Raw genomic sequence first — 27500 nt, forward strand, 5'->3', positions numbered from 1 at the left:
TCATTGGTGATACCAAGACTGTGACTGGGGCTGATGGATAGATACATGAGCGGCTTAAGGTTTTAATTAAGCAGCACAGTTTCTACTACCAAATGGAATAGTTTGATTTCCTTAGCTGACTAGGTCCTGTCATCATTTAGAATTCAATATTGTCAAATTAGCATAAAGAGAAACATGAACATTAGTTTTTACTCCATTAGCATTCACTACTTCTGTTTTATATTGGATGCCATTTTTGAGCATTTATCCATTTATAGAGGGGCATACAAACCCACAACTGAACAGCTTATCAAAGATTATAAGCATATATGTTTATTACCAAGTGATATCATGTTATTCCATTTCCATATGTTTATTACCTTGTGATAATATCATATCATATTCCATTTCCATATGTTTATTGCCGTATGATAATATTCTATCATATTGCATTTCTATATTTATTATTTAGTTATTTATTTTTATTTTACATTTGTTGACCGGGAGTGTCTGGCTGAGCTATTGCCCTTTTTCAGCAGAGGCCCAGGGAGAAAAGCTCCAAAGATATACAATGCAATAAAAATAGCAATAGAGAATTTTGGTAGTTAAAATACGTAAACTACATACATGTATATTGTTGACAGATAAAACAATATTACAAACAAAAAGGAGACTGTTAAAGCACAATAAGTTGTATGTTTTGGTTTAAAAAGAGAGTTGAGTAAATATAAGGTTTTGTATGTAGGGTAGCAGAAACTTAAAAGGTTACACAAGAATTTCAGGGAGCAGAGTATAGAAGAAGCTTTGGAGGTTGCATAAGAAGCATAGGATGAAGTAGTTAATAATAAGTTTTAGTAAGTTAGTTTGACTGGACTATAAAAGGTAGGTAATAATCAAGAAGGGTGAGTACAATGGCAGGTCTTGGATTGAGCTTCGGAGAAGTCTGGTAGGGGAGTAGTGAGAGATGAGAGAAGATAGACTTGGTCAGAAATCAGGATGATATAGGATGGAGTGCATGATTTAGAGTTGAGATTATAGGAACAGGTGAGGTAGTTCGGGCCAGTTCAGGTATTTTAGGGAGAGACACGCTGCTTCGCAAGGGATGGCTTACACCTGTCACCACTGGACTTCCGGATATTGGCTAAGGCTCTTGCCACCCCCATAATGCCTTTTTTAGGCAAGGCTCAAAAGACAAACCCACCTCCTTAGAAAACAAAAATGGAAAAAAACTAAGGGTAATGCTGCTCAACACCAGAAGTCTAAATCTCAAGATGCAGGCACTTGATGCACTCCTCAGCATGGAGAACATCGACGTCTGTGCAGTAACTGAAATCTGGTTCAAGGCTCCTGAGAGTACCCCAGCGCTACCAGGCTATACCTCGTATCATGCTTTTCGGCCTCAAAACCCGGGCCGAACCACAAAGGGAGGGGGAGTGTCCATATTCATAAAGGACACCCACACCTCCAGGTTAGTAGCAACACATGAAGCAACAGAGACCATACAGGTGCAACTAACCATAGGCAAAACTGCTATACAACTGGTAGCATGTTACAGACCACCCTCCCAATCTCAAGAACCCCACTCAGCCTTCCTGAAGACATTGGAGGATATGAATGTATCACAAAATACCATCATACTGGGAGACTTCAACTACCCAAACATAGATTGGGTACATTATTCTAGCCCTAATACCCTAGCCCAAAGGTTCCTGGAATTCATAAATTCAAATGCACTGGAACAACTAGTCACCTCTCCCACTAGGGGAGAAAATATACTAGACCTGATCATCACAAACATGGGGACAAAATGCTCCACACCGAAGTATACCCCTCACTAGTGAGATCTGACCACAAACTAATCACCCTGGATATACATATCCCACCTCCACCCCCAGCACAAAAGACCACAGTGAAAAACTTCTCAAAAGCAGACTTCACTCTTCTTAAGAAGGAGATGGTATCCTTTAAGCCCACTGTGCCAGTGGATACCACATCCCGCAATGCCGAATCCTTCACAAATGCTTTCTATGGACATATCCAGGAATGCATGGATCATGCAATCCCAAACAAATCCAAGTCCCTCTCCACCAAATGTAAGCGTCCTGTCTGGTGGACCTCAGCCATAAACAAATTGTATAACAAACGAAAGAAGCTACTGCACGTCACAGTGAAATCCCATGAAGGGAAGACGCTCTGATCAACATTAGCAGAAAACTACGTTCTCTCATAAAACATCCAAGGCAAACTTTGAGAGAAAAATAGCTAAGGACACTAAAGATAACCACAAAGCCTTCTTCAGCTATGTTAGAAACTCTGGAAACCCTCAGATATGCTCTGAGTTGGTTCACAACAACAAAAAATACACTGAACCCACAGATATTGCTAACATTCTGGCTGACAGGTTCAGTGCAAACTTCTCGCCTCCTTCACCCCCAAAAGAAGAAATACTTATCCCAGCTGAATGTAATCTCCCTGTCATCTCAGATGTCCAAGTGAGAACCGCCCTAAACAAAGCAAAAAACACAGCATCAATGGGACCTGACGGTATCCCGGGGTGCGTGTTACGAGAACTCCAAGAGGAGCTAAACCCACACATAAAAATGCTATTTAATCTTAGCCTTACTTTGGGTTATGTACCTGTACACTGGCGTACAGCAACAGTGGTCCCACTCCACAAGGGGGGTGCCTCTACAGACCCTGGAAACTACCGCCCCATAAGCTTAACTAGCCTGGTCTGCAAAGCTATTATGGAACTCATAAACAGAGACATAGGGGACCTACAAACACTTGACCCCACCCAGTTCGGCTTTGTGAAGCGCAGATCCTGCCTTTTAAACCTGGTTGACTTTTTCGAAACAGTCACTAGAGCCATTGATGAGGGCAAAGCAGTCCATACAGCATACCTAGACTTGGCTAAGGCCTTCGACACAATACCCCACTCAGGCATCATAGATAAGCTAAACAGCTTAAAAGTAAACCCCTATGTCACTAGATGGGTTGCAAACTGGCTAAAGGACAGAACCCATAAAGTTAAAATCGCTGAAGCAATGTCAGACTCAAAGCCAGTCACAAGTGGTGTCCCACAGGGATCTGTCCTGGGACCCCTGTTGTTCGGCATTTATTTCTCAGATGTTAAAGCAAACATGGGAGGGCTGTGGCTGACAAAGTTCGCAGATGACTGCAAACTAGGTGCCATAGTCGATACACCAGCTGACACACACATCCTACAAAAAGGCCTCACTGAAACGGACAACTGGTGCCGTAGTCACGGCCTTAAACTAAATGCCAAAAAATGTATAGTCATCCCTTTGGGAAAAAACAAAGTACCCACAAATTATCACATAGACAGCAACCCACTGAGTACGGAAAAAGTAATCAGAGACCTAGGGACCCAAGTAGACAGCGACCTCTCATTTGACACCCACGTTGCCAAAGTGGTTAGAAAAACATTCTACCTTGCACACCTCATCATGAAGGGATTCACATCCAGATCCAAGGATGTCATTGTACCCTTATATTCCTCCCTCATCAGACCCATGATTGAGTACAATGCCCCATTTGGTATGTACCTCACCCGGCACTTGCAACAGCTGGAGAGACCACAGAAGTACCTCACCAAAAGGATCAAGGGTTTCCAACATATGTCTTATTCCACCAGACTAAAGAAACTTCAGCTCTATTCAGTGGCATACCGCCTGCTCAGGGGTGATCTCTGCCTGACGTACAAGGCCATGTCCAATCAGGATTTGATGGACATGCTCCACCTCAAAAAATCCAAATCCATTAGGACCACGAGAGCTAAAGACTTAAACCTCGGCACAAGTATGAATAGGACATGCTGGAGGGATAGATTCATAACCCAAAGGCTTCCCATGCTTTGGAACAGGATCCCAGTTCGTATTAGGCAGAGCCCTCACTAACTCTCTTCAAGAGAAATCTTGATGAGTGGATGGAGATCGAAAATTTACCCCAGGGGTCACATCTGGGTCACTGCTAGACAGGGGCACAGTAAACTAATTCTATTATATAAGGGGACCTTCATTGTGTCACTACTAGACAGAGGCACAGTTTTCTAGATTTATTCTGTACATTTTTGTACCATTTCATGGGGTGGCAAAAGCCACATCACTATGGCTAGGCTTACAAATGCCCCAGGGCAGATAGCCTAGTACTATACTATGAAACTATGAGATTTATATGTGTGTTGAGCTGCAAATCTAGCTATTTTGTGGTAGGTTGATTATAATTTGGTAAGTAGGGAGGAGTTCAGATTTGTGAGTATTTGAGAACAATAGGTTAAGCATGGTATAAGGTAGGCATGGGTAAGAGAAATCCTAGCTTCAGTAGTTAGGAATTTGTTGTTCCTGTACAGTAGTCCTAGCTTTTGATGTTTATTACTTTATGATAATACCATATCATATTCCATTTTCAGAAGTGTATTACCATATGGTAATACACTATCATATTCCATTTTCAGATGTTTATTACCTTTTGATAATGCCATATCATATTCCATTTTCTGATGTTTATTACAGTGTGGTAATATCAATATCATATTCCATTTTCAGATGTTTATTACCATGTGATAATATCATATCGTATTCCATTTCCATATGTTTATTACCTTGTAATAACACCATATCATATTCCATTTTCAGATGTTTATTACAGTGTGATACTACCATATCATATTCCGTTTCCATATGTTTATTACCTTGTGATAATACCATATCATATTCCATTTTCAGATGTTTATTACCTTGTAATAATACCATATCACATTCCATTTCCATGTTTATTACCTTGTAATAATAACATATCATATCCCATTTCCATATGTTTATTACCTTGTGATACCATATCATATTCCATTTTCAGATGTTTATTACTTTGTGATAATACCATATCCTATTCCATTTCCATATGTTTATTAACTTGTTATAATATCGTATCATATTCTATTTCCAGATGTTTATTACTTTGTGATAATACCATATCATATTCTATTTTCAGATGTTTATTACTTTGTGATAATACCTTATCATATTCCATTTCCATATGTTTATTACCTTGTGATAATATCGTATCATATTCCATTTCCATATGTTTATTACCTTGTGATATCGTCATATTCCATTTTCAGATGTTTCTTACCATGTGGTAATACCTTATTCCATTTTCTCTTTACATTTCCAGATATAAATGAATGTATAAGCTTACCTGGTACCTGCTCTCCTGGTACCTGTCAGAATCTGGAAGGCTCTTATCGTTGCATATGTCCACCAGGGTACGCTTTAAGAAATGAGCATTGTGAAGGTGAGCATTGCACTAACATAAATAGTTCCTTGTGGAAAGTAACATAGTTCATTCTGTAACGACTGTGTGCAGTAAAATATTTCACTAAAAAAAACATGCTTCCTAATTTTTTAAATAGCAATATCTTTTTTAGCTACTCAGTACTAAATATGCCTGTTAACTAAAACTACTAAATATGTTTTCTTGGAATTGTTGGTAAAATGTCTTTTTCAAGGTATTATAGCATGCAGGATAAGATTCTTCTCTCCACAATGAATATTTCCACTGCTTGACAAGTAAAAGTGCTTTGATATAGTTTTATTAAAAAAGTATTTATATTGAACAAAGTTATTTAGTTTAATCTATATATAATAAATTCTTAAGTCATTCAAACAGTATTATTTCACTGAGGTAGATTGTATTTCGTAAGTCTTTATTCTGTCTGCATGTCCAGTAGTCCTTGTTTGCACCAGGTGTTAGGGGATGTGGTGGATAATATTGATTCAAATGATCCCCCTTGACTAAGACCTGCAACCCCCTGGTGGTGTTATACTAAAGATGTACAAAAGTCCCCTTCATTATGTGTGATAGGTGAAGGCATGTGATTGATAGACACAGCATTGATAGGCAAAATGCCCTAAAAAATGTAAACGGATCTTCCCAGCGACAGCCCATGAAAGTAAAGTATTCTCTTGGCCTCATGCATGTACTGTTAGCAAGGAGTGGTCACCTGATGTCCCTGCCCCCTTTGGGTGTCTACTTCACTTGCAGAACCAGTGACTGCAGATTGTACTCTACAACTGATCATCTGCACAAGAAAGTTGTCAGATGTCCCTCACTTACCCCACCAGTGGCTAGGTGCGTGTTCCCCACACCCATGGTCTGAGCTTCTTGACCCATGTATTAGTGATGATTTAAACACACTCTATCCTAGCCCACATGTAATAGGGTCAGTGCTGCTGGTATGTCAAATGAGACAACCTAACAAAGAGCTGGATAGCTGTTCTTTTTAAGGAACACAGCACCTTGCACGACACTGGGTGCATGTATAAGTACCATGCCAAACACCCATTGCAATGCTAATTCCAGTACCATGACAAACACCCATTGCAATGCTAATTCCAGTACCATGCCAAACACCCATTGCAATGCTAATTCCAGTACCATGACAAACACCCATTGCAATGCTAATTCCAGTACCGTGCCAAACACCCATTGCAATGCTAATTCCAGTACCGTGCCAAACACCCATTGCAATGCTAATTCCAGTACCGTGCCAAACACCCATTGCAATGCTAATTCCAGTACCATGCCAAACACCCATTGCAATGCTAATTCCAGTACCATGCCAAACACCCATTGCAATGCTAATTCCAGTACCGTGCCAAACACCCATTGCAATGCTAATTCCAGTACCGTACAAACACCCATTGCAATGCTAATTCCAGTACTGCCAAACACCCATTGCAATGCTAATTCCAGTACCGTACAAACACCCATTGCAATGCTAATTCCAGTACCGTGCCAAACACCCATTGCAATGCTAATTCCAGTACCATGCCAAACACCCATTGCAATGCTAATTCCAGTACCGTGCCAAACACCCATTGCAATGCTAATTCCAGTACCGTGCCAAACACCCATTGCAATGCTAATTCCAGTACCGTACAAACACCCATTGCAATGCTAATTCCAGTACCGTACAAACACCCATTGCAATGCTAATTCCAGTACCATGCCAAACACCCATTGCAATGCTAATTCCAGTACCTGCCAAACACCCATTGCAATGCTAATTCCAGTACCGTACAAACACCCATTGCAATGCTAATTCCAGTACCGTACAAACACCCATTGCAATGCTAATTCCAGTACCATGCCAAACACCCATTGCAATGCTAATTCCAGTACCATGCCAAACACCCATTGCAATGCTAATTCCAGTACCATGCCAAACACCCATTGCAATGCTAATTCCAGTACCATGCCAAACACCCATTGCAATGCTAATTCCAGTACCATGCCAAACACCCATTGCAATGCTAATTCCAGTACCATGCCAAACGCCCATTGCAATGCTAATTCCAGTACCATGCCAAACACCCATTGCAATGCTAATTCCAGTACCGTGCCAAACACCCATTGCAATGCTAATTCCAGTACCGTGCCAAACACCCATTGCAATGCTAATTCCAGTACCGTGCCAAACACCCATTGCAATGCTAATTCCAGTACCGTGCCAAACACCCATTGCAATGCTAATTCCAGTACCATGCCAAACACCCATTGCAATGCTAATTCTAGTACCGTGCCAAACACCCATTGCAATGCTAATTCCAGTACCATGCCAAACACCCATTGCAATGCTAATTCCAGTACCATGCCAAACACCCATCACAATGCTAATTCCAGCTTGTTCCATTCTTTCCCTTTTCAAAGTTCACCCTCCCGTGGTTTTTCATTGAAGTTCCACAGTACCACCCACAGGTTCCCATTAACCTAGATCAGTAGACTTCTGTCCTTGTATGAAAGGAAGCATTATTATATTTGTAAAGTGCAGCCTATGATTATGTTTGAGAAGGTTCTTAAAACAAGTGTTTTACATAGACATTGTTGTCATAACTTAAATCTGACTCTCAATACCCAAGCTTGATACCTTACCAGAGACAAGATGAAGAGCAGCAGCACTGTTATCAAATGTCAGCGGTACAAATCCCACTTCTGCATTTAATGTAGCTTCTAACAGGCTAACATGTCATTTCAGTAAAATGAAAGACAGATGAATTGGTCTAGCTTGCTGCCAAGATCCACAAACTAGAATGCCAGAAAAGAAAGAAAACCCTTCATTTAGTTTTTCTTTTTTAAGATACAGCTGTAGTTTGACCTGCAATGAAATAATGCAGTTAATAGTAATAAAAACACGCAATACATTATTATATGGAACTTGGGAAGTTTATTATTTTATGCAATGCATTATTATATAGAACCTGGGAAGTTTATTATTTTATGCAATGCATTATTATATAGAACCTGGGAAGTTTATTATTTTATGCAATGCATTATTATATGGAACCTGGGAAGTTTATTATTTTAATCAGTGAAATGCCAACTGTAGTTTATCCATATGTGCAGAAGGAAAAGTATGTTTGCCAACAGTGGGAAAAAAATACCAGCCCTCCTTTACTATGAGGCTACCCTCACATATTTTGTCCCAAACATTTTTATAATTGCCCTCCAAGGATAATTTATTATGACACAATGAAAAAATACACCTGGGTTGGCATATATATCTTTTGCATTACTGAGTATAAGATTCTGTATTGAGGCCATGTATTCAGTCTTGCCATAGTTATCCAGTTCTAATAATTTTGCTGTTTTCAAATCAGTTTCATTTCTTTATGTGCCCCAAAAAATTGTATTCTGTTTTACTGCTGTATTTGGAAACTTGTATAGTGTATATTGTCTTGTAGAGCACAAACCGAGAGTTTAGTATTCATATCCTCAACTTAACAAATATTATAAATGAAAACATGTGTAGTTAGTACTTCTGGGTTGCCTTTTACCAGAATTGGGTATCATCAGAATCAGAAGATGCATCATGGCGTTCCAAGGAAGACAAGCTGCTACCTGGTAATCAGACATACACATCTGATACCGTTACATTGATAACTGCAGTGTACAATTCCTCTAAGGCAGTAATTGATTGACATTCCAGGGTTGCTTAGTCTTTCAGTTGTAATTAAGCTCCAAGACATTGCTTAGTAACTTGTGACAGAGACGATTACTCAGTTTGTTGAAATGTATTTAATTCGCTATCAGCATTTCAGCACAAATATTACTGTAACACTGTGGTTTATTCAGGTATTCTCTTGTTTGTGCTTAAAAGAGTTGATATTCGCTGTGCTTCTTAGAGTGAGAGGTATGGGTACAGGTCTGTATATTAAATCCCTGCAAGCATATGCCCAAATGTCATTATGGTATGTTCTGCTTTTGCTACTGTTTTTGAAAGATGCTTTTAACTTCAGAGTTTTAGCTGTTACATAGTTTTTCTGAAGCACTATTTTGCTAGACATAAGAGAGAGTATGACATCACATTACCTCCTCTGATCAGATTGTCATTGAATGAGACACTTGCTCCTAAAGTTTGTACTTTATACATTAAAATAATTGAATTTTATGACTGGTCAGCAACAGACGTTTGTAGCAGAAGGTCAGCTAAAATTAATTAACTTTTGTCAAACATGGCAGGTGGGAGGTTGGTGTAATGGTTAAGGTGTTTCCCTTTCAGACCCAAGGTTCAGAGTTTGATGCATACATGGGTAACTGGCTAGGCTTAAAATGGCCCACAGGGGCAGATAGTCTAGTAATAAGCCCAACAAGCTTCAGCAGATAGTTATGAATAATGTTTCCTATGTGCTTATGTCATTGTGACTTGACTTATTTGAGAGCAGATAGTTAGACGGGACTCCTTTGCTTAATACTGCATGATATGCTTGAGGAAGCCTGTGACAAAAGCTTCTCTTACTTTGGGACAATTATTACAATTGTGCAATAATTATTTAGTGTGTACTATATCAAAGGAATTCTGCAGCAAACACGAATGCAAGCGATAGCCCTGCATTAACCTTCAAGAAACAATCCAACAGTTGAAAGGTTAAGCTTTGCTGCATTTAATTTACTTATAAAATAAATGTAGCTTAGGAGACAGTATTTCTGTTTATTACTTCAATTTTAATCCCATTATATCTTTAATGTTTTCAGAGTTGATGACAATTAAATGTATTGAGTACATTACTAATTGATTCATTCTTTCTTGTAGATATTAATGAATGTACTGAAGAACCCAACATTTGCAAATTTGGAAGTTGTAGCAATACCCCTGGCAGTTTCCAGTGTACATGTCCTCCCGGATTTATGCTTTCTGACAATAAACGGACATGTTATGGTGAGTATGTTAAGCTAAATTTAAGCAGTCACACTTTTGTATGTTTAACTGTACTGGGAAACAAATAAATATATACAAACCATGGAAAAAAGGTAGACATTAAAAATGGTCATAAAAAGATACTTGAATGAGTACACACAAATAATCATTCCATTTTAAAAAGTTTGATAGGCTTCAGATAGATGACTCATCAGCAGATGTGTCAAATACCTAGGCTTGCCAGCATGTCAAGTTTTATTAGAATTTAAAATACATAGATAAATACTGATGTTTACCATAGGGATCACTGATGAAGTATATTATAGTCATTATTACCAATAGCGACATTAGTAAGCTGTCAGGGGAAAAGAACAGAACTTGACTGGTCCCATCAAACTGACTTTCGGAGTGATAAGTATCAATGGAGAAACATTTATTTTCCCTTTTTTTGTGGTAAATATGTACTATTCTTTGTAGGGTGTTAATTATTGTAAATTTTGTTTATTTTGAGTGTAGTGTTGGCAGTTTTTCTGAGGCAATGACATTCTCAGTGTTGATATAGTGCTTTTTGCATCTTGCTGGACCATAACAATGATTTTTGCTGCATTTCAGCCAGATGTCAGTTCCCAGGTATCTACAGTTGGCTTGCTTGTGCCAAAGGCTCCAGGTGTGTGCCCTTTCCCAATACACTTACTTCTATTTTTGTACAAGACCTAACAGTTCCAGGATAGCTGGAGAGAATTTCTGAATCTGAACCTGCTTTTAAACTGCTTGCACCTCAGACCTACTTTTCTGTCGATTTGTACATCCATCCTGTGTATGTCTGTCTTCCAGATGCCTGTCCTGCCCTTTCTTGGCTGTAAATAGTTTGTAAAGGAAGATGTTATGGTTTGTTAAAGGGTTAAGTATACCTTTCGTACTTGCTGTGGAATCATATAGTGTCCACGCACCATCACTCCACTACAACTAAGATAAAAATAGGTCCCTCCATGGACCTTTCATGAAATTCAAATGTTGATGAAGAGGAGGACTGGAACCTGGTGTTTTCCAGTCAGACATATTTCTCCCTTGAAGTAAAGCATGTATGAATACAAGCCACTTTCTTTGGGATTTTCTATGAAAGACGTCTCATTTGGAAATGTCTTCAGTCTGATGAAGAACCACTTTGTGTGGAGATCAAAAGAGATGTCCTCCTGCTCCCATAAAAGGTACCTTGACTTGCTCTCCATATATGAACCACAACCAACAGAAATAGCATATGTTTTCTATACATTTGAGAAAACTTATGAAGACAATTTACTTAAAGCACTTTTGTAGCCACCAACTCCCAGAAAGCCCGATCAACTTCTGTCGGTGGAGGACAAAGGGTAATCGTAAATTTACTCCTGGGATCACTTCTATGGCCCTGCTGGACAGAGGTTCAGGAATCTAGTCTAAAAGGGAGGTGAAAGCCAACATTCTGGCTAGGCTTATAAATGCCCTAGGGCAGACAGCCTAGTACCTACCTATGAACCTATGAACCTATCCCTTTATAGTAACCCTACTGATAACCTTGCAGAAATCTCTGTCAGTGTTACTGTGAAATCCACACTCATCCTTTCTAACAATAATCTTCTTTATAATGAAGACAACAGGGCTCTAAATATCTTTGTCAAAAAAGTTTACATCTCAACCACTTTGGGCATCAAGAACATGAAAGCCAGATGCACATTCTACAACATGCAGAAACTCTTTAACGTCATACAAACCTCTTTAAAAGAAAGCAAACATGCCATTAATTGTAGCTATGATTCTAAAATGTTGCTGTGATGCTGACGAAGTATGAAAGAAATGTCAGCTGCTTCTGACACTGTCATTGGGAGGAATGCTTGGCTAAGAATCCTTCCTCACATCCTTTGCTGAATTCTAGTGATAACATCTTGACATCACAGAATGTAGACGTGCAGTGGAATGAAGATGAATATAACTTCCTACATCTCTTTACTATTCTTGAGAAGAAAGTGAGGAAGTATAAAACTCCTGAAACTTTGATAAACTTTAAAAGCCAAAGGTATAGTTTTATGGCTTATCTGGAAGTTGGCATTGTCCCTTGGGGATTGAGGGTTCTGAAAATGCCATCCTTTGTGAATATGGTTGTTATATTAAATTATTCCATTGGACTGCGTTGTCAAGTTTGTTTTGTTTTAGTTAGCTTGGTTTATACGTGAACTTTGGCTTTATTCAGTCTTTTGGTTTTATCTTATTGTAAAATTTTAAAGTTGCTCATCTACCTCCTTTGAAATACTAGGAGACTTATAAAATATTACTATATCCATTTTAGTTGTGCTGACATCGATACTCACTATGAGAATAGACATTAGAAAATGAGCATTATCCGCCAGGGTGTTAATGCACAGGTAATGCCAGGTAAAAAAAAATGTCTGCCATTTCAGCGTAGTGTTAACATGCCATGAAACTTGAATGGGAAAAACACAAGCAAGCACCAATTTTTATGCTCACTACATGTGGATTTGCTACTTAGCAAGCAAAAAACTGAAAAAAGTAAATGAAAAACTGTGTGCATAAGTGTGTGGGGGATTCTGTGAGTGTGAGAGAGAGAAAGAGAGAGAGAGAGAGAGAAAAAGAGAGACCGAGGAAGATATTCATTGTATTGATAACTGCTGCAGTGGCCACAGGGCCGGCGCCACCATTAAGGCAAATTAAGCATTTGGCTAGACTCAGATCATGAGGTTGCGCAGCTGGGCAGCTTGTAATACCTCCCTAATTTAGTTAAATGTAGCGAGCATTTGTGGAACTCAGAGCAGCACACATGCGTGCTCCAGTTCCCCTTTAACAAACCCCCCCCCCCCAAAAAAAACCTACATTTCTTGTTACCATTGCCGTACAGCTTTAAAAACAGTCCGGATTAACTAGAGACTACAGGGATCTGAGTCTGACTCGACTGTTTAGTCAGCCGCCACATACATGATGTGGCTGCTGATTAGTCCTATTGCTCTTGTGCTCTCTTCCCACTCTTTGCATTGGGTAAAGCACCAAGGGAGAGTGAGACAGTGGCAGTGGAGTCTTCTTCTGAGGCTTGAATTTTATTACTGCTAATTGAAAATTAATCCATAGTGACAGTAGACAGTTTCTTTTCAGGTAAGTGTAATTTTTTTTTTCTTGGCAGGGTCGACCAGATAATTTATGTATTTAATTATTTATTATTTTTGACAGGATCAAACAGATACTGTTTAAAATGAAAAGGTGGACTGGTTATATATTTGTTCTTTATTTCTAATATCCTGGACCTGGAGTTTGGCAGGGTCAACCAGATCATAGTAGAAGATGAAATCTGCAATGGGTTGGCTGTTTTAGGGGCAGTTTGTGATTTTCTAACATTCCTGGGATAATCAAACAGATACTAGTAAGGTTAGATAGTGTGTGTGTTTTGGGGCTGTTGATGTCTTTCTTTTTTTTTTTAATAAACTATCCTGGCAGGGTTGACAAGATACTAGGGATACACTGTGTTTTGGGGACTGTTGATTTTTTTTTTGTAATACACTGGCATGGTCAACCAGATACTAGTAGTCTGTGTGCTTTGGTGGCTGTTGATGACTTTCTTTTTTTATACTATGCTGGCAAGGTTGACCATATACTGGCGATGCAGTTTTTGGGGGAGTGTTATGTTTTTTTTCAGTATTGTAATACATTGTCTGGCATGGTTAACCAGATACTAGTGATCTGTGTGCTTTGGTGGCTGTTGATGGCTTTCTTTACTATTATTATTATTATTATTATTATTATTATTATTATATGTGTGTGTGTGTGCGTGTGTCAGAGAAGTATGTAAGAGTGGTACAGGGTATGTACGAGGGTAGTGTGACAGCGTTGAGGTCTGCTATGGGAGTGACGTATGCGTTTAAGGTGGAGGTGGGGTTACATCAAGGATCAGCTCTGAGCCCTTTCTTATTTGCAATGGTGATGGACAGGTTGACAGATGAGATCAGACAGGACTCCCCGTGGACTATGATGTTTGCAGATGACATTGTGATCTGTAGTGAGAGTAGGGAACAGGTGGAGGAGACTCTGGAGAGATGGAGATATGCTCTAGAGAGAAGAGGAATGAAGGTCAGCAGGACTAAGACAGAATATATGTGTGTGAATGAGAGGGAGGATAGAGGAATGGTGAGGATGCAAGGAGTAGAGGTGGCGAAGGTGGATGAGTTTAAATACTTGGGATCAATAGTTCAGAGTAATGGTGAGTGTGGAAGAGAGTACAGGCAGGATGGAGTGGGTGGAGAAGAGTGTCAGGAGTGATTTGTGACAGACGAGTACCAGTAAGAGTGAAAGGGAAGGTCTACAAGAAGGTAGTGAGACCAGCTATGTTATATGGGTTGGAGACAGTGGCATTGACATAAAGGCAGGAATTAGAGCTGGACTTGGCAGAGTTAAAGATGTTAAGATTTGCACTGGGTGTGACGAGGGTGGACAGGATTAGGAATAAGTATATTAGAGAGTCAGCCCATGTTGGAAGATTTGGAGACAAAGCGAGAGAGGCAAGATTACGTTGGTTTGGACATGTGCTGAGGAGGGATGCTGAGTATATTGGGAAAAAGATGCTAAGGATGAAGCTACCAGGTAACAGGAAAAGAGGAAGGCCTAAGATAAGGTTTATGGATGTGGTGAGAGAGGACATGCAGGTGGTTGGTATGACAGAGCAAGATGCAGAGGACAGGAAGAAATGCAAACAGATGATCTGCTGTGGCGACCCCTAATGGAAACAGCCGAAAAAAGATGATGATGATGATACATATAATTTTAATTTAGTATCCTGGCAGGAGTCAAACAGATACTAGGTCTGCAGTGTGTTCTAGGGTGCCGTTTAAGGATGACATGTTTTTCTAACCTAATATTTTTGTAGGGGTAGTCAAGATAAATAGGACCGTTTGTCAATGTTTTGTTGTTGAAACAAATTGTACTCTTGCATGAATACAGTGTGTATTGGTGAACTGAAGAAAGATCACGTGCAAGTTCTTGGCTTTGTGATATGAAAGAAATACAATAATGTAATTGTGGCCTTTTATTTTTATTATTTTAAACATTGTAGGCTCAAAGCATATTCTCTGGGTAGGCGGTTGGAATGGGGACAATGACTATGTGTAAATAGAATGACTGCAGTTCTGTCCTACTTTGCAAGAGTAATATGCATTTTAATGAAGTAAGATCGACCACAAGCTTGTTTGCGTGAGAAAAAGTATACTTAATTAATGACAGTGACATCTTTTTTGTTGCTGTTTTTGTTTTCGTTTTAATCTCACAAGATCAAGTCATAATTTCAATTAAAAAAAATAACTTATTTGTAAAACAAGGGGTGCACTAATTTTTTGCCTAGGGTGCAAAATAACCTAGCACCGGCACTGAGTGGCCTTAGCTATATGGGTTATATCCTGCATAAGATATAACAGTTGGCCAGTTTTCAAAGCTTCAGGTAACTTTCTGCATGCCTTAACCATCAGTCAAATCAAGCTGAGCTGACAAAAAAGACTGGTTTGGGTGTCAAACCCTTCAGAGCTTTCCTGCCACCAAAGAGTACACTTCTCTGAGGCTTTTGAGAATCAACAGTTGTCTTTTTCTGTTGATTTGCTGGACAGATAAGTTTCCTTTAGGAAAAAAAACTTTTATTTAAAAAAAATGTAAGTGTAAAAGTTATTTAAAGTAATTGAAAACCATTTTTTTCTGTGCATAAATTGTGTTTGATCTCATTTTTTGGGACTGGCAAAGTGTTTTAAAATGTGTTTTACTTTCTTTTTCTGTGAAAAAAAAGTTTATTTTAAAGACTTAAGTTTTACCAGATTTGGTTGCTTGTTTTCCCCAGGAAAGGGACATTTTTGGCTTGACCATGGCACCTGTCCATCCCATTGTCGATCCTTCTTCCAGCCACAAAAGAAAAAGTTAAGCAAACAGCCTTTGCTCTGCTGTGGCCATTTGTTGTACCTCAGATGACTCATCTTCTTCCTCAGATCTGTTTGGTTTAGCACCTGCAGGAACTGTGGACTGAGGGTTAGCTGTCTTCTGTGGCTGTTGGGGTCCTCTCAGTGGACAAGGACGAGACACATTTGTCGATCCTAGGAGACAGGACAGGGGTGGCTTCCCTGTTTTGTCAGAATATTGTGCCCATCCCTGGGGAAGCTGTTGCTTCCATTAATTATTCTGTTGTTCTCCATTTTTCCTTTCAAAAAGGAACAGAAAACTTAACATGTATCTACTCCTTCTCCTCAAATTTCCTTATAGGGAATAGTTCACGTGGTCTGCCAAAAGATTTAATTCAGGCTATTGATTCTTCACATAAAGTTGAGGACTGCCTGATTCCATTCTCACAACCTCCAAGATTATGTTAAAAGGGAGATTTTAAATTCTTCTTTCAACAGAGATTTAGTTTTTGGCCCCCTCAAAAAGTGTGATGGAAGAGGTAAGTTGCTACAGGCAATCACTAAGATTTTTCAGTCCTCCTTTTCCAAAATTTCTAAGGGATTCTCAGACCTTTCATTCAATTTTGGCAAAAAAAAAAAATAATAATAATAATAAGTAGTCTCTACAAAATGCAAATTAGAAGACATTTAAAAAAAATGGCAAGGGGTGGTCAAAAAAAGAATTTAGTAATCCCCAAAACCTAGGAAAGGATAGTCCAACAAGTCAGAATGACTGTTGAAGGAACCTTGTGCCCTGGTAGTCCCATTTCATTCTCAAAAAGTTTGAATCTCTACTTTTCTCTTTGACAACAGATATTTTTAGACAAATGGTTTTGAAGATCATTTATGAAGGTTACAGATAACAGGAGGAAATTCCTCCTCTCCAGGTATTGTTGCCCTTGTCCACTAGACCGGACTGTTTTATTTCCACCTATCCTTTGTCATGGGTATGATAGAACAAGTTACACCCTCCAAGGGGGGAAAGGACGTTTTTATGTGCCAAAGAAAGAAAATGTTTGCAGACCAGTTCTGGATCTTTGTTTCCTAAACCTGTCTGTGATAGTGCTCAGATTCAAAATGGTGTCACTTTAGAACCTCTTACCTCTTCTTCCTCATTCCAGTTTCCTGGTAACCCTAGAGTTAAGTTCCAGTTTCCTGGTAACCCTAGAGTTAAGTTCCAGTTTCCTGGTAACCCTAGAGTTAAGTTCCAGTTTCCTGGTAACCCTAGAGTTAAGTTCCTGTTTCCTGGTAACCTTAGAGTTAAGTGATGCTTATCAACACATACCTATTCATCCAGACTTTGTGTTTCTTAAGGATTTGTGTGTCTGTATCACATTCTTTCTTGTTTGCTTTTCCCGTTGGACTATCCACTGCACCAAGAATGTTCACAAAGTGTCAAACTCTAGTTATAGCTTATTGCAGGGTACAGGGTATCCACATTTTCCATATATATACAATTTACTTATCTTTGCAGAGTTTTTTTTTCAAAATGTCAGAAATCTCTCACTTGGGTAAGGGATCTCTTAAACAAGCGTGGAATCCAAGAGAACTTTCAGAAGACTTTTTTGACTCCTTCACACAGGATTGTGTTCCTGGAGTGTCAGTATTATTTCTTAATAAGTTCAGGGTAGTTTCTAGGCATCAATTAAGAACACCACTGAGGAACCTAGCCCAATTTCCCAGTCATCCAAGAGCTCTGTTGTGTTAGGTGACTTCATAAAATAAGCAACAATGGGCCACAGCTCCAAAGGCAAACCAAAACTTTAATTTGTGAGCACTTTCGTTACTCAAATCAAATGAACTTCTTCAGACAAATTCAAACAGTAAAAAAACTCTCCTTATATAACAATGAAATCACATGACTAATAAAATGCATTGCATCACAAGTTTAAAACTGGTTGTTAAAAGGCATGTGCATATTTATAAAGATATTTACATATACTTTAAAAGAATTTTAAGCACAAAGTGGATCATTATTAATATATAAAAACAATCAAAAAGGTGCATCCATGCAAACATATAAGTACATAAAATATTGTGTTATAAGAACATTCTATATTGAATTTCATAAATTCATTCAGTGTATTAAACTTTTAAGCTTGAGTAAACACATAGCAGAGCATTGCTCATTAAGGGCTGGATAACTACGCGCATTTAAAGTAAGTTGCTCCACTTTGTGCTTAAAACAAAAGCGCTCACATATTAAAGTTTTGGTTTGCCTTTGGAGCTGTGGCCCTTTGTTACTTATTTTATTAGTGCTTTATTTATTATTTTTTTAATTTGTTAGGTGACTTTCTCAGAGTCAGACAGTAGGTTCATAGGATCATAGGTGTGTACTAGGCTACCAGCCCTGGAGCCTTTACAAGCCTAGCCCATATTTATTTATTTATTTATTTATTGTCGTTGGTTTACCAGGATAGTCCATTGGGCCTTAAAGAACCCGTTTTCAATGGAGTCCTGGGGAGAAAAGCTCCAACAGAATGTATTTTCAACATTTGGCAGTAACAATTTTTGTACAGAGAATTATTAATAATTCTATATACTAAAAAGTAGAACTAGTCACATTCAGGAAAGCAATCATAACAGTTAATACAATAAGAAGAAGCCTACGAGTAATGAATAAATGTAAAACATTAAAACTGATTAGAGAACAAATTTCATAGCTACAGGTGTAGAGTAGAGCTAGTTATGTGGGGTGGGAACAAGAGCATTCCCATCGTGAGGCAAGATGAAGGTGGAGAGACTTTTTGAAGGCAGAGTGGTTAGAGGTGGTGCGGATGAGTGGTGGTAGGGAGTTCCACAGGCGAGCGAGGCTGAAGGAAAGAAGGTTTTTGCCTGGGGGATGAGTTGGTTTGTGTACTTTGAGTAGATTTTGATTATTTGACCTTAGAACTCTGTTAGGTTGGTGCATAGTAAAGGCAGAGGAAAGAGAGGGACAGAGGGAAGGGTTGAGAATGAGCTTGTGGGCTAGAGTTAGTTGAGTGTAAGTTAGTTGATTGGGAAGTTCTAGCCATTTTAGGTTATGGAGGGAGAGACAGTGGTGGGTGGAGGACTTTTGGCTGGTGGCAAATTTTGCAATTTTGTTATAGCAGGAAGTAAGTTGTTTTTTTAACAAGGACTGAAGATTAGTTGGTAGTGGGGCACCATATAGCAGGGATGGGATTAGGAAGGAGGTAGAGAGAGTGATTTTAGTGGCAGATGTGAGGTAAGCATTCTGTCTGTAAAGCATGCCAAGTTTTTGGTGTGTTTTTTTTATGTTTATTTGCAGGTGGGAGTTAAATTTAAGTAGGTTATCGATTTGGACCCCAAGTAGTTTGGTTTCTGACACTATTTCAAGAGGTGAGTTGTGTTGAGTAGTAATTGAGAATGTACCCATGTCGGGAGGGATGACTTTAGAAGGAGTAAATAACATTAGTTTGGTCTTGGTAGCATTCAGAGCTAGATGATTACAAAGCATCCATTGTTCTGTGGAAGAGAAAGCATCTTGAGTAAGTTTTTGTAGTGTAGAGATAGAAGAGGCGGAACAGATAATAGTTGAATCATCTGCATATTGGATGATGCTAGAGAAAGGGATTGATTTGTGGAAGTCATTTATAAAGATATTGAAGAGAAGAGGACCCAGTATGGAGCCTTGGGGAACTCCCGTAGGGGTACTAAGGAAAGAGGAGGTAGCTTTTTTCCACTTTACAGCTTGACTTCTATTAGATAGGTAGCTAGAGAACCAGTTTAAAGAGGAGGAAGATAGGTGAAGATTAGAAAGTTTAAGAGCAGGCTGTGTGAGATGGTATCGAAGGCTTTGGACAGGTCAAGAAGTAAGGTGGAAACAATTTGTCCAGAGTCACGGGCTTTATTTACAACCTCAAGGAAAGAGAGGAGGGCTGTCATGGTGCTATGATTGGGTCTGAAACCGTGTTGTGTGGGAGTTATAAGATGGTTGTCTAGGAGGTGGGGAAGGAGTTGAAGTTGGACACATTTTTCTAAGAGTTTAGAGATGGGGGACAGGATGGCTATGGGGCGGAAATTAGTAATGTTATTATTGTTACCACCTTTATGTAGAGGTATAATAAAGGCTTGTTTCCAGATTTGGGGAACTGTGTGTTCTAGTAGAGAGCGGTTAATTAAAATGCTAATGGGATAGGCAAGAGTTTCAGCAGCTATACTGAGAAAGTAAGAGGGGATATTATCTGGAGCATTGGTACATGGTTTCAATTTCTGAAGGAGTTTTTTAATAGTTGATGTTGGTATGGGATTTAGTGAGAAGAGGGGGCAGTCAGGAGGGGGGAAATTTTGGGGAGTAGGAAATGATGATAGAGTTTGTGTAGAAGAGGGGGTAGGGGAGATAGTAGGTGGGGAGTAGGGTGAGGAAGTAGAGATAGTGGGGGTGGATGAGGGGGTATTAGATAGTAGAGAGGAGTTAGAGAATGAGGAGGTCAATTTAGAGATAGAGTCAATAAAGAAGGAATTAAATTGGGTAGCTAAATCATGATCTGGAGTATTTGGGTCTGGGGTAGGAGCATCTGGTTTGCTGGGGTGGAGGAGAGTAGAGATCCCTTTCCAGAATTTCTGAGGGTTATTTTTATTTTGGTTTTGGAGTGTAGAGAAATAGTTTTGACGATCAGAAGTAGTGAGTTTCTTAGCTTTGTTTCGGAGCATTTTATATTCGTTAAGGAGTGGTGCTGTCTTATGTTTATGGTAGCGTCTCCAGACTTTGTCTCTTTGTCTCATGATAGCAAGAGTAGTTTTGGAGAGCCATGGGGCTGATTTAGTTTTTATTCTTTTAGTCCATACAGGGGCTTGGGAGTCAAGTAATTTTAAGAGAGTTGAGTTGAAGTATGAGACTGCATCATCTAGAGATAATGTTTTTAGACAGTTCCAATTAATTGCTTGTAGTGAGTTTAAAAAAATTAATGGGTTGAAGTTTTTATGGTCACGGATTGTAATGTAGTTATGAGTCTGCTGAAGGATAGTGGGAAGCCGGTGGGTAAAGGTGGGTAAGTGGTCACCAAGTGGGTCGGGAAGAGTGCCACTGTTGTTGAAGTAGTGAGGGTGGGAGACTAGAATCCAATCCAATATACTCCCATTGGAGGGGTTTTTGGCAGGGTGGGTTACCAAAGTGATCAGTTGTGAGAAATTGTAAAGGTTGATGTTAGTGAGGTTTGTAGGAGACTGTATAAGGGCCCAGTTAATATTAACATCTCCTAGGATTATGGTTTCATTACTAATGTTACTGGATAGCCAGGAAAGGATCAGTTCAAGTGTGGAGATATTATCCCTGGGGAATGTAAAGGAAGCTATACATATGTGTTTATGATTATTGATTTGTAGCATGGTAAGGAGAAGTTCGGCATTGTTAAAGTGTGGAGTAGGTTTGTTGTATGGGGTAACTACTAGGGAGGAAGTGTATAGGAGGGCTACACCTCCACCTTTCTTGTGAGGTCTGTCTTTCGAATGATGGAGTAGTTAGGAGGAGCTATTTCAGAGTCTTTAATGTGTGGTTTTAGCCAGGTTTCTGAAATAGTGAGGATGTCAGGTTTATTGTGTATGAGCCATGCATGTAGGTTTGGGACTTTGTTTACTACACTTTGAGAGTTTAAGGAAGTGAATAATAGGGATTTATTTATAGTAGTAGCAGTGGTGGGGCCTGGGTTTGGATGGATGTCTCCAGATATGAGAGTGCTTGTAAGGTGTAGTATGTAATGGTTTATGTGGGTAGTTAGCAAGGAGGTGAGATTAGGTTGTTTTGTGAATTGGAAGGGTTTGCTAAAAGTCATGGTGGAAAAGTTAGCATGATAGGAGATAAGTTTGTGTCGAAAGAGAAGGAGGTTTTCTGAGGAATATAAATAAGGTGCCATAGAAGTGCCTTGGCATCATGCCGCTGTTAGTTCCCGGTGCCTCTATCAAGTAGAGCCACTGGAGTGATCTCCAGGGTGAACTTTATATTTCCCATCCACTCATCAAGATTTCTCTTGAAAAGGGCCACTGAGGTGCTCTGCTTGACATGTATGGAAAGTCTGTTCCAGAGAATGGGCAGTCTTTGGGTTATGAACCTGTCCCTCCAGCATGTTCTGTTGATTGTGGTAATGAGGTTGAGGTCCCAGGAGAATGTGATGAGGAGGGATTGGGATTTCTTTGGGTGTAACATTTCTAATATGGCTGGGTCAGACATGGCTTTGTAAGTCAAGCAGAGGTTGCCTCTTAATAGATGATATGAGACAGAGAAAAGCTGGAGTTCCTTTGAGTCTGTCCATGTAAGGCGTGTGTTTAAGGCCTAGGATCCTCTTCATGAGGTACTTTTTTGGCCTTTCCAGCTGTTGCAGGTGTTTAGTGAGGTACATGCCAAATGGGGCATTATACTCGATGATTGGTCTAATGAGGGAAGCGTAGAGAGAGATGATGACCTCTTATTTCCTGGATGCAAAACCCTTGGTAATGAGATGTGCCACATAGAAGGGCTTTCTGACCACAGTGGCAATGTGGTGGTCGAAGGAGAGGTTGCTGTCAACCTGTGTCCCCAGATCTCTTATAACATCTTCAGTGTTCAGTGGGTTACCATCAATGTGGTAATTAGTGGGAACAGAGTTTTTCCCAAAGGGAATGATGACGCATTTTTTTGGCATTAAGCTTAAGGCCATGGTTTTAACACCAGGCTACATAACTTGGGGAGTTAATAATGGCTCTTACCTTGCAATCGTCGGCAAACTTGATCAGCCAGAGTTCCTCTGTGTTGGCCAGGACTTCTGAGAAGTAGATGTCAAACAGGAGAGGACCCAAGACCGATCCCTGTGGGAATCCACTCGTGACTGGTCAGCAGTCTGACTTGGAGTCTGTTGCTTTCACACTGTGGGTTCTATCTGTGAGCCAGTCTGCAACCCACCTAGTGATATAGGGGTTGATGCCTAGTTTGATGAATCTATGAATAATTCCTGAGTGGGGAATGATATCAAAGGCCTTGGCCAGATCGAGGTAGGCTGTATGAACTGCCTTGCCCTTATCCACAGCTTTGGTGACTGACTCAAAGAAGTCAACCAGGTTGAGCAAGCATGATCTACCCTTCACTAAACCAAATTGCGTGGGATCCAGAGTTTGGAGATTCCCTATATCCTTGTTAATTAGGTCCATGATGATGTGCTCCATAGCCTTATGTATCAGACTTATCAGGCTAATGGGGTGATAATTCTCAGGGTCAGTAGTCACTCCCCCTTTATGGAGATGGATGACTGTAGCAGTGCACCATTCTGTAGGGACAAAGCCTGAGGTGAGGCTGTTATTGAACATGGCACACAGTTGTGGTGCCAGTTCATTTTGTAGTTCATGTAGAACACAGTCAGTGATATTGTCAGGTCCCATGGAAGCTGTATTATTGGCCTTGGACAATGCAGCTTTAACCTGTGCTGCAGTAATTCTCTGTGCCTGGCATTCTTTCGGTATTGTGATTGGTCCTTTGGGGGAAAGAAAGGGGTAAAGTTGGCACTGAATCTGTCGGCCAGTATGATGGCAATATCTGTTGGCTCAGTATAGGAGGTACCATTGTGCAGTAACTCAAAGTAAATCTGGTTAATGTTGTGGATATTCTTGATATAACTGTAGAAGGCTTTGTGGTTGTTTTTAGTGTCTGCCGCAATTCTGCCTTCATAACTAGCTTTGGAGGTTTTGATGAGGGATCTCAATTTTTTGTTGAGGCTAATAACGGAGTTTTTCCAGTCTTGGGACTTCACCTTTTTCTGCAACAGTTTCTTCCTTCTGTTGTAGAGTTTGTTAATGGCAGTGGACCACCAGATTGGCTTCCTTTTTTTGGCGGAGAGCATCTTGGTTCTGTTGGGTATGGCTAGTTCCATGCATTTATGTACGTATTTGTACAGTGCATTGGTGTATGATTTGGTGGTCATGCACCTATTTTTCATTTGCATGGGTGCCATGAAGTTAGCCATCTCTGTTTTTAGGAGCCCAAAGTCAGATTTGGAGAACTTTTTCCTGGTGGTTACCTTGCTGGTGGTGTGGAAGAGATGTGGATTTCCATGGTAATTAGTTTGTGGTCAGATCTAACCAAGGAGGAATTGACTACTGGTGTTGAGCAATGGTTGCCCATGTTAGTAATAACCAGGTCAAGGATATTGCTTCCTCTAGTGGGGGAATGAATGAGCTGGTCCAGCGCATTGGAATTAATGAATTCCAGGAAGCGTTGGGCAAGTGTATTGGTGCATGAGTAGTTTTCCCAGTTGATGGAGGGGTAGTTGAAGTCACCCAGTATGAGAGTGTTGGGTTGGACCCTAATAGTTTCCAGGGTGCTTAGGAACGTGGAGTGAGAGTCTTGGGACATGGTTGGGGACCATCTTACTCACTGTTAGTTGTACCTGAAGTATCCCCGATGTGTTATGCTGGACTACTAGTCTGGAGGTGTACATATCCTTTATGAATATGGAGACACCACTACCTTTGGAGCTTCGGTCCATGTTCTGGGGCTGAAGGGTGTGGAATGAGTTATAGCCTGGTAGTGCAAGGGTACTTTCTGCTGCTTTAAACCAGGTCTTCTTTACAGCACAAATGTTGATGTTCTCAATTTTGAGACATGCTTGAGCGAGTGCATCTTGAGATTTAGACTTCTAGCATTGAGCAGCATGACCCTCAGATTGCATTTATTTGTAGCTGTTACAGTGGTAATTTGTTCTTTGGAACACTGCCTACAAAAGTCTCTATAGGGGTAGTAAGAGCCTTAGCCAGTATCCGGAAACCTAGGGGTGACAAATGCAGACCATCTCTGGCAAAGTATCAAGTGTGTCAATCGTGTCATCCCAAGCAGACAGATACCGGATCCCCTTAGATTGACACCAGAAACTTAGCCAATTGTTGAAGTCAATCATTTTCTGCTTGTAGTGTGGTATCATTCTGGGTGATGATGGTAGGATGCTGCTCAGGGCTAGAGTCACACCTGCCTGGGTCACATAATCCGAGAGCTCCTCCATGTCTCTTTTCATGTAGTCCAGGGAGGTTCATCTCAGGTCATTCACACCCACATGGACAATGACAGAATCACACTTGTACTTGTTGTTGAGTGACGTGAATGTGTTTGTTATGTGTAGGATCCTGGTACCCGACAGACAGCTGACTGTTACCTTCTCCTTATTCAACCTAGTGAGCGGGACATCAGTGTGCCTCACTATCGAGTCACCTATGATTAGTGTATTGGGCAAGCTGTTTTGCCTTAGAGGCTTAGGTTGAGGGGCACACTGTGTAGGTGAGCTATGTATCTTGTGATTTGTGAGGGGTTGTGGTGGTCAAGTGCGTTTCTGATTTGGAGGTCTCTGCTGTTTGGGTAGATTTCTATTGAGAGCCTCTGAGAAGGTGGGTGTGTTGTTTGTGTTTTTATGTGAGAGCTGTGATGGTGTGTGTTCTGGAGGGCTATGTGTTCCATGTGGTGTGGTAGAGGTGTTGACCTTCTCCTCTTTACCAGCTATTCTGGTCTTGGCTGGAGAGTACATGGCTTCCAGTTTGGAGATATAAGTGCATCTCTCACAAGTCTGAGTGTTGGGAGGTAAGAGGAGAGGGTTGTCTGTGTACATGAGGCAGTTGCTACACTGCCTCAGAATGCCCAAGTTCACCAGGTTAATAGGAGAAAGCACAGGGAACTGACTTTTAGACATGCCAGGAGGGATGGTCATCATTATTAAGTACTGGAGCTGTTTCCTTATAGGACTTTTAGTGCTGTTAGCACTTATGTGTGCTACAATAATTGCTACAAGAAGCCAGATGAAGTGTTAGGTGAATAAGCTAGTTAAATGCAAGAGAGAAGAGAACTAGCAAGATCTAAGGGAAAAACTGAAGAGCAGACTTTCTGGCACCGGTAATAGTTTACCCTCGCTTAGTGGTGCTACACGGCGTGCAAACCCATGCAAACACGGGCTGTTAAAGCAGAAAGTTGAAAGGGAGCTAGAAACCGCTCCTCTTGTGGAAGATAGGCTACCTAGTGCTTATCACTTCCACTGATAAGCTGAGAGTCTTCCCTCTAACACAGAAAGGTCTGGGGAACTCAGAAACTGCAACACAGTCCTGAATACAGCAAATCTATATCTGGACTACTCTAGTAACAGGAAAGGCGGAAAACAAGCTTGAACTTTTTTTTTTGTTTTTAATATAACAGTAACAAACAAGCAAACTGATTTAAACAAATTAAGCAATTAACTAATAAAAAACCTCAAAACTGAGCCCCGTTTCAGCACTCTTCAATCAGACAAGGTCTAGCTGCACCTTCTCCAAAAAAGATGGCCTAGATTAGTGCTCATGTTATACAAAGTTATACAAACAGAGCTGGATTCAGCAGGTCTGGGAACCAGGCTGAAGGAATCAAATCCTTATTTCATGATATTCATCAGAACAGTTGAGAAATGGCATTACTGAATTTGTAGAATATTCAGGCAGCATGTTGAAATCAGATATGTTTTTATATAACAAACTGATTTTTGATAAAGTGCTTTATATTCATAGAACAATTTTATTTTCAGTTATTTGATAACTTACTAATACTAAGTATGTCTTCTTTTTCTAATGTTTATCTTTTATTTTCTTTTTAGATACTCGTGAGAGCTTCTGCTTCACTCGTTTTGAGAACTCGACTTGCTCTGTTCCAAAGCCCCTCAATGCCACCAGGGCCATGTGCTGCTGCAGCACGATGCCAGGAGAAGGATGGGGAGATCCCTGTGACCTTTGCCCTAAGGAAGGAGAAAGTAGGCTATTCTATATTATGATTTAGTTTAGTGTACACCTCAAACCTTTAGTGGCCTGTTCTTTCCACAGTAGTGGATCTACTGTCCATATAATTTCTAAAGCATTATTTAAAACAAAGTTATGGAAATGTACATTATTTTATAAGCTGATGATGATTACAACAATGCTAATAAGCTGTAGAGTATAGAACTTTTCAAGGAATATGTAAAAATTATATGAGAATTTTTAATATGTATAGCATAAATGTAATAGTGTTTTGATGCAGTAAGCATGCATGGAAAAGCTAAACTGTATTCTGAGTAGATACCTGAAAGTAGTAGCTTAAAATAAATTGAATAAGCAACGTGTGTTACACGTGCCTGATTAAGGCCTCAGTCTGCCAGTCATCCGTGGGACAGAGTTTGTGGCAGGTTTGGCTAAGAGTAGGAATCCTGTGCCTCCCTAAAGAGATGTTTTTCAGGAACTTGATCAGAAAGCCACACATATTAGATAATATTGAGTCGACATCTCAGTAAACTTGTCTGTCAAATGCGTCATAATGGATAAGCACCCACAGACCTATCGGCTGTTAAACAAGTCTCTCAGTGCAATGTATATCTAGGTCAGGAAAGGTGAATTCTTAGATGGGGCATTGT

At 40.0% G+C, this 27500-nt stretch overlaps 1 protein-coding gene across 1 annotated transcript in view; it reads left to right on the forward strand.

Moving 5' to 3' along the window:
- The window catches only part of LOC122817578 (fibrillin-2-like), an 824173-nt gene that overhangs the window by 709487 nt on the left and 87186 nt on the right, over nucleotides 1-27500 (forward strand). Inside the window, exons 48-50 of the mRNA XM_044090614.1 lie at nucleotides 5176-5295; nucleotides 10094-10219; nucleotides 26712-26864. Of these exons, the coding sequence (XP_043946549.1) occupies nucleotides 5176-5295; nucleotides 10094-10219; nucleotides 26712-26864 (399 nt within the window). The remainder of the gene's footprint in view (nucleotides 1-5175; nucleotides 5296-10093; nucleotides 10220-26711; nucleotides 26865-27500) is intronic.

The sequence above is a fragment of the Protopterus annectens genome, chromosome 13.part0, assembly GCF_019279795.1.
Source record: "Protopterus annectens isolate FY-2018-M chromosome 13.part0, PAN1.0, whole genome shotgun sequence".
Classification (NCBI taxonomy): domain Eukaryota; kingdom Metazoa; phylum Chordata; order Ceratodontiformes; family Protopteridae; genus Protopterus; species Protopterus annectens.